This window comes from Fragaria vesca, linkage group LG3, assembly GCF_000184155.1.
Source record: "Fragaria vesca subsp. vesca linkage group LG3, FraVesHawaii_1.0, whole genome shotgun sequence".
In the NCBI taxonomy this organism is placed as follows: Eukaryota; Viridiplantae; Streptophyta; class Magnoliopsida; order Rosales; family Rosaceae; genus Fragaria; species Fragaria vesca.
This window is the reverse complement of record NC_020493.1, coordinates 5,967,454-5,984,480: the sequence shown is the minus strand read 5'-3', so window position 1 is coordinate 5,984,480 and position 17,027 is coordinate 5,967,454. Positions and strand designations below refer to the sequence as shown.

The window sequence follows — 17,027 nt, the reverse complement described above, 5'->3', positions numbered from 1 at the left end:
GAGAGAGAGAGAGATCAGTGTGTTTCCCAGGTCTGAAAATTGTGAAAAAATGGTATTTTGAGGTAATGGCAGTTTTGTAGATATTTTAGAAAAGAATGATTTTTTGGGTATTTTACGTAAAAATTACTGATAGGACATGGTAGTATACATTGTGGGTATGAGCTTATGTCCTTATTTGTTTAAATATATTGAAATGTGGTTTTTCTGTGTTTTGTTATTACTTATGGTAGTAAGATGTCATTTTCTAAATAAAATATGCAACTCTATTCTTTGTTGGTCGACGGTCCTACATGTTACCAAACATTATTCTACAATGACCATAGTTCACCCTTTGGGAAATTTTCTTTTAGACCTGAAAATCAGAACATACTGATATGAAACAATGAGATATTGAGATTATAATGTAATGTCGTATTTACTGAAATCTTTTATGGAATTCTATGACGTTTTCAAACTACAAAGACAAGAATCATATGATAATATCGTCGGGGGTGCTGATTTTATGCTTATGTTAAAAGCAATGCCATGTCAATCACAATTTAGAGAACCAGAGCTGATCATATTTGTCCGCTTATGTGGCATATACGGTATCCAATCAAGATGTTTCATTAAACAATACTAAGATGAAACTCTTTGAAAAACCTTTAAATCAATACTAAGATGATGATAGAGGGATAATGTTTGTCTCTGAAGCTCTTTGAAAATGGTCCATGTATTTCGTTGAACAAGTGAAGTGATGATTCATCCATTCAAATCATGTCATTGTACAATACTCACTAACTTAGGATTCATCTCCTAATTTGGCCAAGAGTGACATAAACCCTGCTCCAAGAAGAAGAGTAAAATTGGCCCCAAGTTGGAGCTTGGGATTGGTTAGCATTTTGGCATTGTTTATGAAATCTGCAGCAAGAAGATCAACGAGTGCCATGTAAATGAGAATCCCTGCAGATGCTGATAAGAGCAGTCCTTCAACAACTAGTGAAGTGGGGCTATTCTCATTGTAGCTGTTGGAGATCGCTATGCCCACACCTATTCCACATGGGCTCGTCAGTGAAAAGAATCCCACCATCACTGCCATTGTCTTATGGCTGAACTTCGCCTGTATGCAAAATTTGTACTTAGCTTAATCAGTATCAGGCCTGCAAATTTTTATTTTTTATTTTTTTTATTTTTTAAGGAAGAGAAAATTGATTAACTATCCGTGCTTAGTCGAAATTTTATTAATGAAAAAAAAAAAGCATTAAAAAGCTACAATCATTATGTTTCGTGACGCTTCTTTGTTAGCTCAATATGTTAAGACCAATCTGGAGCATCAAGCCACAAACCTAAAACAAATGGGACAAAACCAAGCCTAGCCTCCTGGAAAGCAAGGAATAAGAACAAAAATAAAAAGAACAACACTCAGAACAAAAGGTGTTTAACAAGGAAATGAAAGTTAGCAATTTAAACCGAAAATATGATGCTCTGAAACATTGAAACTAGTGTAGCTCACCTATGAATACCTACTAGTGTAGGTTTGGCCGACATTTTTAGCACATAGTATCGGTGGACTGTTAGGTACTTCCAATAATTTGGCTATTGAGTTGAGTTAGGTTAGGAACATTTATCGTACGTTGCTTTAGTCGTCTTGGTTCTTGCTTTTCATGCAAACATATTATGCTGGTCCGAAACTAACTAATCAAGTACCTGATAGATACATCCACCAAGTCCTATGCCCTCAAAAAATTGATGGAAGCTCAATGCTGCCACCAAAGGCTTGATTGTGTGTAGCTTTTGACACGCACCGAGGGATACCCCAATAATCACCGAATGGACAATAATTCCCAACTCCAAAACCTGAACACAAAACCAAGTTCATCATGTTCATTCCTGCAGGTCACTTGTACCAATTGCAAAGAAAGATTGATATGATCTGGTGAATTACCTGAGATATGATACGATTTCGGATCGTGTCCGACGAATTTGATGGTTCTAACACCAATGCAGAACCATGAACCTGATTTGTCTCTTCATCACCATCTATTGGTTGAGGTTTGCTAAGAGCAGACCTCTTGTTGTACCCAGTAGCCAAAGCTTCCATCATCAATGTCCCAATGGCCGAAACCATAGCAACAAAACCAGTGAACGGGAACTTACCCCATGGCTTTTGACTGAGGCAAGGGCTTGTCAGACTCTCCTGAGCATCAGGAAGCACATGAACAAAGCTAGTCGCTAAAATCACTCCTGCTGCAAAGGCCTTGATAAGAAGATAGAAGTCGTTATCAGGATGGAGAAATGGTATGTTAACCTTCACTAAAAATGGAAGGCAGACTCCTAGGGCACCAGAAACCAGAACTGAAACGATTGCAACTAGTTTGTATGTGATCAGTTGCTTGGATTGGTTTCGATCTTCGTCTTGCTTTCGAGTACATGTGCAGGTCGAAGATACTAAAACAGGTAGAAGAATGAGGAAGAAGATAGTGTTGGAATAAGATTGAAACTTTCTCATCTTATAGAACGGAAAAGAATGAAGATAAGAACTATATATTCTGGAAATGTGTCCATGCTCATATATATATATACACACACATAGATTATATGGTTCTTCTAGTGGTAATTGTCGACAGAGACAAAGATAATAATTGGGGAGTGATATCAGTGAGAGGAGAAAAAGAGGCCAAAACAGGGGAGAAATGCATTATTGAGTTGAAACGAGCTGGTCCTCACCAGTGCTGCGGCACTACCCCCTCTAGCAAAATTCCAAGTTTTGGGGCGCTGAGTATTGGAGTTATATGCAAGTGTACCGTCACAGCATCTGGAATATCCATACAGCTAAATCACAAGAGGAGAAAGCAATGCTACAAGGGAATCTGATCGTCTTAGTTTCTATCAAAATGTCCGGTATTTGATGCAGTCAATGTTGAAGTGAAAAGAGAGTAATCACAACCCCAAATGGGTGATCCACCTAAATTTAGGCCCAAGATCGTCGTGCCTACTCCAAGAGGAGCAGACCATGGCTGATAAGCCCAATCTTAGTTTAAGGGAGGAGCGAATGAGATTTGTCCATAAAGTACACGTGGCATGACTGTCTTCTGGAGAGAAGACCTAAATGTTACCATATATCCCTGGACCCTGGTACACGTACAATATTGACTGAGGGAGAAAGGTGAGTCTTCCAAGTCTATGCTGCTATTCAGAGTCTTATTAGTTCACCTAATTAAGAACGATTAGCTGCATGTAGACGTCTCTCTAGTAGAGAAAAGTCCTAAAAACGACCTAAGGTCCTAAACAGTGAGGGTTGGAAACTACAGAAGTCTTCAAGTCCATGCCTGTCTTCTTCAGGTAATTGATATACAATTCAGTGAAGTGAAGATGACGATGAGAACTTGGAATACGTACGTATTAAGAGTTCATATTTCTATATATTACTTGTGCTGGGTACCTTCTTCTGCCATCTGAAACAAATTAAACAAAGCCTCAAAGTTATGGATTCCCATGTTCTCTTCAACCATAACTCTCATCGCTTCCTTCGAAACTTCCTGCTCATGTTACTGTTCGTGTCTTTGTGCCGGTATACTAGTACTACTGTGGTAGAATCATGTGTGGAGGAAGAGAGACAGGCACTTCTCAGCTTCAAGGAAGATCTTATTGATCGATCTGGAAGGCTTTCTTCTTGGACGGGTCAGCAATGCTGTCTATGGAGAGGGATTTCATGCAACAACCGCACTGGTCATGTTGTCAAGCTTGATCTCCGTAATCCATATCCATACATTGGTGGTGTTGATGACGAATGGAACTCCGTGGAGTACCAAAAATCTAGTTTGGGGGGTAAGTTAATAAATCCTTCTTTGCAGGGCTTGAAACATTTGAGTTATTTGGACCTAAGCTTAAATAATTTTCAAGAGATTCGCATTCTCAACTTCATTGGGGGGCTAAAAAATTTGAGGTATCTCAATCTTTCAAGTTTACGGTATGGTTCATTTGTGGAAGAGATACCCTCATCTCTCGGTAACCTCTCAAACTTGAACTATCTTGATCTCTATAATAATTATTTTCCTCCATCTAAAAACTTGAATTGGCTTTCTCATCTATCTTCCCTAAAACACCTGAACCTTGGACTTTTGAACCTTAGCAGCATAGGAGTAAGTTGGCTACATGCTATTAACAAGCTTCCTTCGCTCTTAGAGTTGCATTTGTCATCTTGTTCTATTGATGGAAACCAGCTTCCTCTCTCGTTGCCCACTAATAACTTCACATCGCTTTTGGTCCTTGATTTATCGCATAACCATATCAATTCCTCATTTCCTAAATGGATGTTCAATCTTACTAGTCTTACAAAACTCGATCTAGGGTGGAATCTTTTCCTTCACCGCTCTCTAGATGAATTTGTCAGACTAAAATCTCTAGAACACCTTGACTTATGGAGAATTGGACTCAAAGGTCAATTACTTCCCAAATTCTTTGGAAACTTGTGCAAGCTAAAGTCATTAGATCTTTCAGATAACGAGATTGATGGCGGGATCCAAGACTTTTTGAGTGGTTTTTCAAATTGCTCATCCAATAGAATGGAGTCGCTAGATTTAAGTAGTTGTGGGATGGAAGGCGAGTTGCCTAGTTCATTAGGAATGCTGAAAAGCCTCCAGCATCTTGAACTCAGCTCCAACTCTTTTCGGGGATCCATTCGTGAATCTATTATTAGCAACTTATCATCATCCCTCAAGACACTGCACTTGGGTGGAAATCTTTTCAATGGTTCCATTCCTGAAAGTGTGGGACAACTCAGTCAGCTCGTTAGCCTTGATCTGTCTGATAATTCATGGGAAGGCAGTTTAACAGAAGCCCATTTCATAAATCTCACCAGCTTAAAGAATATAGTTTTGTCCACAAACCGACCTGTGCCTATCATTTTCAACTTGACCGATTATGAATGGATTCCTCCTTTCAAGCTCCAATCACTTTCCATGGACAACTGTCGAGTAGGCCCTGGTTTTCCGGTATGGCTGCAATCGTAAACCGAGCTCTCATATGCCCAGGTTAGGAATGCTGGAATCTCAGGTGCAATACCAGAGGAATGGATGTCTAATATCTCTTCCCAAATCCATCATTTGGATTTATCTTGCAACCAAATCAGCGGAATGCTTCCGTTCCAATTCAACTTTCCAAATCTAGAGCACATAATTTTCAGCCACAATCAATTAGATGGCACTATTCCATCATCTATCTGCAGCATTCAATCTCTATTTTTCCTTGCTCTGAATAACAATCAGTTTTCTGGAGAATTCCCTAAAGAATGGAGTTTGTGGAGCGGCATAACCTTTGTGGATGTCTCAAAGAACAATTTGTCTGGTAATATTCCAAGCTCGATGGGTATTCTAAGTCATCTTTCTATATTAAAGATGGACAACAATCAGTTAAGCGGAGAAATTCCTTCCGCCTTGCAAAATTGCTCAATTTTGCACAGACTTTCTCTTGGAGGCAACAATTCACTGGAAGCATACCTTCTTGGATAGGATCAAATGTATCTGGGTTCACAGGGCTACAACTGCGATCAAACTCTTTAAGTGGACATATTCCTCACCAACTGTGCAGTCTTCCTTTCCTTCAGTTCCTAGACCTTGGTCACAACAGATTTTCAGGGACTATTCCCAAGTGTTTGAATAATTTGACTTCTCTAGTCTCTGGTCCGGATAATAGCTGGCTTTTCTTTAGTGAGTTTGAGGAAACAACTGCGACTACAAAAGGAAGAGAAAGTGAATACTTCACTAGCGCAAGGCTTCTGACCATTATTGACCTTTCTTCAAATGATTTAGAAGGTGAAATTCCTGAAGAAATAAGCAGCCTCCTTTCATTGGGTACCTTGAACTTGTCCATGAATCAATTGAGTGGAAGTATCCCCTCTAAGATCGGAAACTTGTACCGGCTCGAAACTCTTGACCTCTCCCAGAACCGGCTCTCAGGACACATTCCTCAAAGTCTCTCAAATATGACATTCTTGTCTCACTTGAACTTGTCTCACAACAAGTTGACTGGAAGGATCCCATCAGGCAACCAACTTCAGACGCTCGTTGATCCATCTATTTATGAGGGCAATTCACTTTGTGGATTTCCACTTCCAAAATGTCCAGAAGACGAAGACAACATGCATGAGCCTCATGTACATGAGAAACAAGATCATAGAGATGATGATGAAAAGCTTGGTTTCTATACCAGCGTGGTGCTCGGATTCATCATAGGCTTTTGGAGTGTGTGCGGCACATTGATATTGAAAAAGTCATGGAGGTATGCCTATTTTCAATTATTTGATCACATCAAAGACAAAGTAGCACTGGCAATTGCATTGAGAGCAGCTCGTCTCCAAAGAAGAACCTGATTGGAGACAAAACACATATTCATTGGTTTCTACATGTTGCTGTTGTTATTTTGGTAATGGCAGCAACATTTATCAGCTATGCTTTTCTTTTTCACTTGTATTGTCAGTGTGGTGTGTATGATATATCAAGTTTAGCTTCTGTTTCTGGTAGAAAGTTGTGAAAATTCATTTTTAAGAGGTAAGGTTCTGAAATCCCCCTCTTGGTTTGTATACTTTTCTGTTTCGTATGAATAACATGGGGGGATTTGGGGGGTGGTGTTCACCTTCCAATGGCAAGAGCTCCTTATAGAGGAGTGAAAATGCGTACGGGTCATTGGCACATCAGCAATGCAGGGGATTCATTTTGCAGAGTATACATGATACCTAAATTTTGTTTTTATGTTTGACAAAACAATTGTCACATACATGATCCATCATGATACTGTACAATTGACAGGTACTAGATTAGTACGATTTCTCCTATATATACAGTAATGTTGAAAAATGTTCCAATCTAGAGCTAAGTCTCTATAAATTCCAGGACAGCCAAACCAGATGCCCAAACATCATCATCCAATACATGTTGAACATGCATGGCCTAGTAAACATAGCTTCCATATAGAAAAACTCGCAACTTGGACTCAACTGCAAACAAATCAAATCGGTTGATATATTCCACAATGATTTCAGTTGCAGCCATGGAGAGTGATGTTGTCATCATGTCGTTAATTAGCTAACTTCTGGCAAAGATATCAACATATATATATATACAGGGCCCTTCCAATGAGAGATCCATTTTTTTGTTCATTTCTATGAGTAGATCATTTCTACAAATTTTTAGAAAATTTGGTAATCGTTAAGTCATCTAAATGAGGGATTTATTTTTAATAATCTTGAACGGTGTAAGTTTGACATAAGTGTTAAGTTTTTTGTTTTAATCTCAACCATTTAAGCCCATTAAAAAACAGATCTAATGGTGTGGACCTATCCTTAGAAATGAACAAAAAAAAGGGATCCCTCATTGGAAGGGCCATGTATGTGTATATATATATATATAAATATATGTAGTGTAAGCTTGTGGTTGCTAATACAGAAGCTAGTCGAGAGACGACTCGTCCAAGTCGTCTTTTGTTTTGTTTCAGAGACGTCCTCTTCAATTAATGTTTTCACCAAGTTCAATTGAGAAGTAGTCTAAGACACGGAACACCTTCATTCATCACCGGACGTCCCATTATAAAGAGTTAAAGACGACTTTGAGTCCATGCATCCCAATCTTCCTCAGAAGATACCAATCAGGACTCATGGTCCGGCTTGTAAAATGGGTTGAGAATAATCAAAATAGTCAACAGATTGGAGGTTGGTAGTAGAGGTAAGGAATAAGAACCCCGATAAGTTAAAGAGTTCATTAAGCATTATTAGTAAGTTAATACTATTATATATAAAGAGTGAAATTTGCACTCCTTATTTTACAATCTACATTTTTTATTTTTTTGGATTAAAATACTTATAAAAAGACAAAACACACATTAATAAAAACAAAACATAAGTTACTAAAAGAGAAAATAAATAGTGTGAATTATGAAATTTGGAATGTAAATTTCAATTCTCATATATACAATTATATATATAGAAATATATTACATAGCACTATCGACCAAAACATCAACAGTGAAACTGTTTTAACTTTTTACTGCTAAGCCAAATTGTTAAATTGGTTGTGGTCGACATTCACTACTAGCAAATCGGATCATCTCCATCGGACGATTCTAAACTATAATATAGACATTTTGGTCAAAACTCATGTCCAATTGATGGAATAGAACATAGCGCGCAGTTCTGTTTTGGAGTTTCAAAATACTAAATGAAGTGTTAAAGCTCAAACATGTATAACGGTTGGTTGCTCAAGCTAAAGGCGAACTGGGCCTCTTATCAGAGTATTGATATTTATAAAGATCAGATTAGGGAGTACCACTGTATTTTTAATTTTCATTATTTATGAAAATTTTGTTGTGTCAAATAACAATAGCTGCCCAGTTTTGTTTGGTCAAGTGGCACTGTCTTCAATTCAAGTAGTACGTTGTGAATTCAACACACAAAGAACTGGTTCTAAAATAAGAGAAATTTTACAATGTATTAATGTATGACATTCTAGTTCAAAAAAAAAAAAACTGTATGACATGCATACAATTATCGCAAACTTGTACATTAAGTCCTTAAAGTAGTAATAATAGACATCCTCGATCATAATGCTAACACGAGTCCTTAGAGTGGTAAATACTTTTTCACATGTGTCCTCAAGTGAGAAAATATATCTTTAAAATGATAAATGAGTCATTCCTGTTATAAAAAAGTTCATGCATGAAAAACATTAACACATCATGACCATACCCTAAGATTAAACAAACAAAAAAAAGACAATGTTCTCTAATGAACACTACCAAAAGAATAAGCTTGGACTTTTTAGCTCGAGATTTATACGATACTGCATTGAGCGGTGGCTGTGAACCTTTAAAGGGGCTTTTATCGGTGGAGCATGCTGAACTACTATTGAGTTTGTGTATACATATCTCCATTGTTGTTAGCGATTCATGTTTAGATGGCAAATGGTTGTAGGTTAGATGAGCAGTCACTAATTAAAAGGTCGCACATCCATAATCATTGAATTTTATGGTAACTTAATTTCTTTTTTAGTAGGTCGTACCCCGTCATTCCTGGCATGCAGTAACCAGTGATTACCTTGTTCAGTCAGAAACCTGCAAGAAGATCGTACATAAATTGATTAAAGGTCCACAGTGGCTGATAAAAAGTTTCGACATGAAAATTTGCAGTTGAAGAAGCTGCCACTTACGGTGTTAGATAGAAAAGTTACGATGCACATCTGTCGGTAACTTTAATTACTATCTATAATCTATACTCGTCAGGTACCCGCACGATGTTGCGGTATACTTTTGGATTGTTCAATTTATCATATATATAATCCAAAATTTCAAGATTACATTGAAAATTTCATGAATAAGTAGATATAGCAATCACCCTGAATGTATTTTTTGATATGAAACTTAAGTAATCTTCCTTGTCTCAACCTGCAACTCACATCCAATCAAATCAAGAACATAACTATTACAAACTGTACACTCTTAACATTAACTGTGTCCTCTTAACTGTTAGATTTTGAGCATATAGCTTTACTCTCTGATATTAGCTTCTGCACAGTAGTACCCTTTTTCTTTCCATATAACCACCTCTCTCTTGACAGACTTGACTATATCAAGTTCAAATCCTTGCAAGCTAGTATTATGCATTCATTCAAAAACAGAATAGATAGGTTAAATGTATTCACGCGGAATTGAAAATTGTCAAAAATATGTCGCACATTTACCTTTTGGTTCCAATGTTTGCATCAATTGACAATATGCTTATGAATATAATGTGGACATTTCCACTACTTCCCTTCAACAACTTACTGAAATAATAAGGGATTTACTTTCAGTAATGCGGCTAAAGTTGTGGTGAATAGACAAAGTCTGTGCATAAGTGTAAGTAAATTAAAAATCTGAGAACATGATTACAAAGCTGAAAGATTACAGAAAAGACGTAACCAAGTCCCATCAAACTTGCTATATGTTTAATCTGTAGCGTATCTGTTTAAGCTTTTAGAAGAAAACTGCATTCTGCAAAACAAAAAGTTCTAGCATGACACATCTATATTAATTTAGGAGTAACAAATTTCAACTATTTAATACAAATGCGCGCTTGAAGCAACTGGAATCTTTGCTTCAAGCTACTCTTTGCCCATGCTCTTTGTGCCTTCCTTGCTCATGCCTACTCCGTTCCTTGACCTGAAATGAAGATTTACACAATGTATTTCCCAACAATGGGGATATTCTGAGTTCCATCTGTTCAATCATTCAACTCTATATCTGTTTCATCACCTTAACACCATCAAATGAACCCATCCATCACATGCAGGTTACTGAAGGTGGACTGAATCGAGTTAATGAGACAATCCACAACCCCAAGTCCAAATGTTCAAAACAAACTTACCTCATCAATTGTTGGTGCAGAGTAATCCCAACTATTTCATGGTCGCGAGTTCATAGCAGTAAACCTTGGTCTCTAATTGCAGTGTCTTTCCTCTTGGGGGCACCTGCAAGTAAACACCACTTATACAAATCAAACTTCATAACAACTTTCCAACCACAAACTATTGGAGGTGAGATTGGAAAGAATTTGGAAATTTGGAACTAATGGCTCAAACTATTGCAGCTGCTACTGAAAAGTAATTTGAAGGTAGGAACTAATCGCTCAAACTATTGTAGCTGCTATTGAAAAGAAATTGGATCCAGTGCTACTCTTGTGCAAAATGAACTCAAACATGTGCTCCATCTCCTTCTCTGCCATACCAAATATCTGCACACAATTATTTAAAAAGGATGAACCATCTTGCCACCTATTAAACTCTCGAGAAATACCTTTCTTTCATCAAACACTCATCAACGACCAATGTCAAATTTAATTGCACCTAAATTCGCAACAATCATAGGTACCAAATAGCCACTAAGAATTTCAACAATAAAATCCCTAAATTTTCCCAAAATCCAATGTTTGGCAACACTGAACTCCTTTGCATATTCAAACATGTGAACAAAATATAATGAAGAAAGAGGTATGCACTGTTCTTTGTCCAACCCATTTTGCCCCGCAGCATAATAGGAAAGCCATGTGCAGTACTTTTTAGTTTGGATAAGTTTATACCATCAGAATCCTGTTTTTTTACCACACAAACAACTCAGCCAGATGTTGTCTGTATGAGTTGATTATGGAGAGGTTTATTAAAATTCGATTCACATCAAAATGGGTCACAAAGTGAACCACAGATTGGATTATACAGCTCTTTATAGAATGAAATTGATGTTGAAAATATTACCTCAAGACCAACGTAGGGTGGTTCGGAAAAGCTTTGTCAATCTGAGACTAAATCATTTCAAAGAACCACCACAATCAAACTACTTAATCAATCAAATCCTTTCGTTCGCTTCTCTGATTTCTCTCCCCCCTTTCATCCCCCAGTTCGATTCTCTCTCTTTCTGTGTCGAGCGAGCAACCAAAACCCAAAGCTCAAAAGAGTGAAGCGGTAAAGCGGTGAAGGCGCACCGATGAAGTGCCAAAAAAGTGTGTAACAATTTTATAGCTAAATAGGAGTGTTTTTTTTGGGTCTGAAGCTAAATAGGAGTCAGATCATGTTTTTTAGGCTAGTTTGTATGTACCAGAGTATTACTGGCTTGTTCACCCAAACCTGAAAACTAGATGGTTTATGTACAATCTTAGTTTAGCTGAAGTTCCTGTTTTAGCTTTTGTGAATCATAATTGTGCAATCTTATTTACTCTATACTAAAACGCGTACAGCCCCTATCATGGTTTATACGTATCCCTACGAACTTACATGTTCGTCTCGCTTTCCCGTTTATTCGCAGTTTTGCCATTACCCATACGAACTTACATGTTTGTCCCGCTTTCCCGTTTATTCGCAGTTTTGCCATTAGCTCTTATATATTTATTAACCGCTGGACTGGATCGATGCCTACCTCTTCTTTCTTCCTCTCTCTTCCCTCTCTGCATACTGCGAGTTACGTCCTCGCTCTTCGCCGCTTTTTTCCTCTCGATTTGCGCCGCTTCTTACTTTCTCAAACGATTGATTTGGGGTTCGTCAAAGGCAGGTGGTTTTGGGTTTATGTGTTTGTGTTTTGGTTTTCTTGATTCAATTGTATTTGTGTTTTGATATTAGCAATGATATGTTTGTTGGTTATTGCTGTCTGTTTTCTTGGTCCAACCAAGATGTGATTAGTGGCATTCAATATTAGTATGAACTAGAACAGAAATTTGATTCATTGCCTATATGAACAATGAATGAAAATTTGCAATGATTACCATGAATTAATCACATTGCATACTGTTAGAATATCAAAAAAGAAAATTCAAATTTGATTCATTGCCGGTGTGAGGTTAAGGGATCTGTAGAGAGAAGTCATAGTTAAGGCATCACCCTGGACTGTTATTCTCTCGGCATCATGAGAATCTCTGGCACCAGTCACCAAAGTTATATGCATCTGATTTCTCTGAAAGCACACCTCTATTTGCATACTCAGGTGAAAAGTTTTCCCTGCATTATGGATATTCTTATTGTTAGATCAAGAAACATTTTTGACACAAGTGAAATGTAGGAATGAATGTTATGTTTCATCAAATAGACCTTACTCATATTTTGGATGTTTCATCAAATAAACCTTACTCATATTTTGGCAACGGCTATGCTGTTAGTTGCTGTATTGCTCATGAATTGTCTGACCAAACCAAAATCTGAGATATTGGGAATCATGTCTTCATCTAGCAAAATGTTGCTAGCTGACAGGTCTCAGTGTATAATCCTTAGTCTAGAATCTCGGTGGAGGTAGAGAATTAGGGTTTGGGGTAATTGATCCGGATTGAATTTGGCTTCCCACCTAATGAGTCACACCTTTGGTTCATCCAAAATATGTGATTGTTGTGATTGTTTAGGAATTCCGTTTGTACTTTGAAAGCGAAATTTGTTTACAGGATTTCATGAAAAACCTATAGCTGTACTGATTCATTTGATAATTCATGAAAAACCAAAACAACATTAATTTGTTTTGGTTGCAATATTGCTGACCATTTGTTGTAAATTCCTAATGTTATTTGGCTGTTTACAAGTATTAGACCATTTAAATGAAAAAACCTTCATTTTTACTATGAATCTTATTTCATACAGGGTTGTTTGGGTTGCGATTTGTTTCATTGGGTGCTGAAACCTATGGGTGATTTTCTTCTGTCGTGATCTCCAAATTGATTTCTCAGTCGTTGCTTCCGCATTTGGTGATTCGCTCACCGCCAATCAGGTTTCCGTGCCGATCGGGCTCAATAGGTTTCCTCAGTTCTACTGTATCTCCATTGCTGATCTTCGCCATCCCGGTATGTCATTCATCTTCTGTTCTGTTTTATTTTTTTTCCTACAAGAATATGATAAACATGTTTGTGGCCCGCATTACTCTCCTCCCTCTTTTTCTGTTTGATGCCGAGAGAATTGCTTTTTCTTTCTCTTTAGTTTACTTTCGTAGTATGGTTGAAGCTTTTTGTAGAATGATTCTTGGTTCCAAAGAGGTCATCTTCTCTGTCATAGTTCAATATTCAAGTTTCAACCATTCATGTTCCAAATTCTATGTATATGTTTATGTAAGTTGACAAGGAGTTGGACTTGGACCTCAGTTTTGGAAATTTGATTCCATATATCTATATCTAAAAGTAGTGATTCATTGACTTGAATGTTTTTTTTTTTTTTGTCGAAAATTGACTTGAATGTTTGAAGGTTCATATCACTCTGCTTGCAGTTTGTATGTAAGACAGTGCAGAATTATCGGTATCTACATCAAAGCAAGACCAAAGCTTCTGCCAGTATCATCCTGCCATTTTCATTAGCATACATGTATGCTTATATTCCAACATTCAGGTATGTACGTACGTTTTTGCTTAAGCATCATTAGCTTATATGTATTTTAACGTTGTTGACTTTGCATATATGACATTTGAAATGTTTATTCATCAACTTGAGTGTTATTATTTCAAACCCTGGATATACAATATATCTATTCCCGCCCTCTTCATAGTTTGCTTTCAACAGCATTTGAAAGTTGAAACAAGTCCACATTATTTAGCTCCTTAGATCAGCATCAGCTCAACATTTTCATTAACTTGAGAATTAAATCAAACGTGCATGTAGATATTGAGATCGGCCTGAATAGCATTCCCTTACCGACAACCAAACACAGCCGTCGGCTTGGCCATAGTTGCCTTCCGGATAGTAAATTTTTGGTTTGCAGCTGCAGTTTCTCACTTTTTCCATCGGTAGGGTTTTGCAATTTTCTGAGTTTAATTGGCTTCTGCAAGCTTTCATGGTTTATACATATTATGTTGGTTGAATTAAAAACGTAGATGCACATCACCAAGTCAACCTAGCCACTTCAGCCTTATCTTTGGTGGCAAATGTCCGCCACAATATTTTATAACTTTGAGAAAAATGCCAGAGCTAATCTAATCCATTGTCTTTTTTTTTTGGCAAGATTGTCTGTTTTCTTTTTTTGTTTCTTCCCTTTTGGATGCAAATGTGAATCGTAGTATTTAGTATGATAATATGACGACATGTAAAAGAGAAAGCTGTATTGTTTAAATTTCAGGCGGTTCAGATACTCAATGGAGTGATAAGGTTCCTAACTCTAGCCAAGCTTCTTAGACTATTTTTGTCTTACATAGGTTTTTCGTGCCAGTATCCCTTCACCTGTGCCTCACTGACTTAAGGTATTGCCTCTCAATTACAATGTTGATGTTTGAGTTTTTATACACTTGGTGTTAGGCTACAAATTGTGTGATAGTTCATTGGATAGTTTGTCTCCTTCTCATTTACTAACTCGGCAAATGGGGTGATTGCAATTTGAGTTTGTTTAGGTCTCTAGGTTTGTTTGTGTTTCGTTCGTTGCATTGTTCCTGTCATGATTTGGGGTCAGTTTGGTTTTATTGTTTACTGATTGTGGTCATTGGGTTAATTGTAATGATAAAGAGCACTAATAAAATTGTAAGTGTGGACATTACAAATAAAGACCGCTAATAAAAAATCCTTTTCCTCAATTGTAACTTATGAATTTGCATACGAGTATTCTTTGATGTATGGTCGAATGGTCACACATGCCTATATGTAAACCAAACAGCATTTGTCAAAGTGAAAATAGCTTTTGGAGGAACTGTAATAGGATTTGTAGTCAATTGTGGATTGTGATTGGGTATATATATGATAGGGTTTATACACATTACACAGCTAGGCCATAAATGGTTTTAGGCTGCATTTGTGTACATTAAGGTCTCTAAAGGTGTGTGGACTCATTCGTATCTCTTCCGAATGTTACTTTGGTTAGGACGAATAGGCATGAGAGTATTCGAATTTATCTGATAAATAAGGACGGTTCTCCTTCGGAAGTCAGTTTTCTCTGTTGTCGGGTTTTCTGGATCTTTAGGTGTTGGTTGGTGCATTGGCTTCTTTATTTATGACAGTCTAGATATGTCCAATTTCGCTTGCTTTTAAATAGCTACTCCAGAGATGTGTTTTTAGGAACTATATGATTGAACTCGGGCAGATGGGTTCCTGATTCCAATCTTGGTTCTTTTATCACATCCAGGTTTCCTGAGTAGCTGGCCTTCACTTTCATTTTGTGCTGTCAATGTATAATTAGGGTTTGGGGTAATTGGTCCGTATGGAATTTGGCTTCCCACCTAATCAGTCACACCTTTGGTTCATGTTTGTAATTTTATGTTTTCAGGATTTTCTTTCTGATTGTATTATTGGCTTCATATTTAACACATGATTGATTAGTTGTTGTGTGTGTGTGTTAGATCAAGATTCTGAGAATAATCGGTTAGGATATTTTCAACCAAATCATAAAACAAAACTCAAAACTTGGTTAATTCCGTTGTTGTGATTGTTTAAGAATTCCCTTTGTACTTTGAAAGCGAAATTTGTTTACCGGAATTCATGAAAAACCTATAGCCGTACTGATTCATTTGATAATTTTGCCAACAGTAATTGCTTGGTCAGGGTATATGGTTTTTCCACTGTTCAGTTTTGGTTGCAATATTGCTAACCATTTGTTGTAAATTCCTCAATGTTATCTGGCCGTTTCACTGTTGGTGTGTATAAGTATTAGACCATTTCAATATTAGTGTCCGTCCATAAGTAATTTTCAGGAAATTCTCATGCTTCCTTTTTTGTTTTGTGGTTCTGATTTCTTTTTTCCTGGGTATATCAGTATCGGTGTGGGGTATGTTGTTGCTGAGGGTGACCATTTTAGTATCAGGGTGTTGCTGAGGGTGTCATTTTGATAATCATTGAGATATGTCAATATCTGAGATTTTTGTTATTATCTGAATTATTAATGTGTGTGATCATCTCTGTCCCTGGATAACTATTTGGGGCAACATGGTAGCTTCCATGTGAGAAACTGCAACTGATAGTGAGTTACTTCTCCTCAGGTTCTTTGTTTTCATTAATGTGTGGTTTTCTTGCTTGGTTAAGGTTACTTTATTTTTGAACTGTTTTTCAGGGTAGACAAACAAATGATGCTTCAACTTTACAGGTACAACTTTACAGGAAGCATCATTTGTTTGTCTACCCTGAATAGGATACATGAAGAACCATCTTCTGTTAACGACTTAAACAGTGAGGGTGGAAACGACCTAAGAAGTCTTCAAGTCCATGCCCGTCTTTTTTATACAAGTCAGTGAGATTAAGGGTCATCATTTGGCCAGCGGGCCTAAAATCCCGTGGGCAGCCCATTGGCCAGAAGGGCCAAAGCCCGGCCCATAGGGCATGAGGTCGGGCTAGGGTGGAGGGTTCAAAGCCTTGGCCCGGCCCGTTACATGCCCATCATAGCCTGCCCAGCTCGGCCCTAAAAAGCCCTCCCAAAAGCCCGCCCTAAAGCCCTTTCAATTGTTTTATTAATATTTTTTATGGAGTTATTAGTTAAATATGTGTACTAATTAATACATTAAGTCATTTTTTATGTTAATTTTTTATTACATTTAGTTCTATTATTAACAAATCTTAAATTTTTTTATAGTTTTTGTTTATTTGATAAAATTT

At 37.3% G+C, this 17,027-nt stretch overlaps 1 protein-coding gene, 2 non-coding genes and 1 pseudogene across 4 annotated transcripts; 2 read left to right on the top strand and 2 right to left on the bottom strand.

Annotated features, from left to right (window-relative positions):
• Positions 1–577: 577 nt before the first annotated feature.
• LOC101309133 (zinc transporter 8-like) lies at positions 578–2,700 on the bottom strand. Of its 2 annotated transcripts, none has more exons than XM_004293779.1 (3): positions 1,925–2,700; positions 1,687–1,836; positions 578–1,099 (listed from the first exon to the last, which is right to left on the bottom strand). In XM_004293779.1, the coding sequence occupies exons 1-3, from the start codon at positions 2,486–2,488 to the stop codon at positions 782–784; spliced, it is 1,032 nt and encodes a 343-aa protein (XP_004293827.1). In that variant the 5' UTR covers positions 2,489–2,700; the 3' UTR covers positions 578–781. The 2 variants fall into 2 exon arrangements, with proteins under 2 accessions (XP_004293827.1, XP_004293828.1); XM_004293780.1 differs by having other exon boundaries at positions 1,997–2,700.
• Positions 2,701–3,495: 795 nt separating this feature from the next.
• Positions 3,496–6,349, top strand: LOC101310104 (annotated as a pseudogene).
• Positions 6,350–9,630: 3,281 nt separating this feature from the next.
• Positions 9,631–11,648, bottom strand: LOC101303400. Its single transcript, XR_184204.1, has 2 exons — positions 11,256–11,648; positions 9,631–10,738 (listed from the first exon to the last, which is right to left on the bottom strand). It is a non-coding gene; the product is annotated as an uncharacterized LOC101303400 (transcript).
• A 341-nt stretch (positions 11,649–11,989) lies between these two features.
• Positions 11,990–15,280, top strand: LOC101303972. The gene is made up of 4 exons (XR_184207.1): positions 11,990–12,041; positions 13,116–13,315; positions 13,732–13,850; positions 14,575–15,280. It is a non-coding gene; the product is annotated as an uncharacterized LOC101303972 (transcript).
• The last annotated feature ends 1,747 nt before the right edge of the window (positions 15,281–17,027 follow it).

Coding starts and splice junctions, on each gene's coding strand:
- LOC101309133 (XM_004293779.1), bottom strand. CDS start 2,488: ATGAGAAAGTTTCAATCTTATTCCAACACTATCTTCTTCCTCATTCTT. Junction 1,837..1,924: donor GAAATCGTATCATATCTCAG/GTAATTCACCAG, acceptor TTTTGTGTTCAG/GTTTTGGAGTTGGGAATTAT. Junction 1,100..1,686: donor TTGGTGGATGTATCTATCAG/GTACTTGATTAG, acceptor TTTTGCATACAG/GCGAAGTTCAGCCATAAGAC.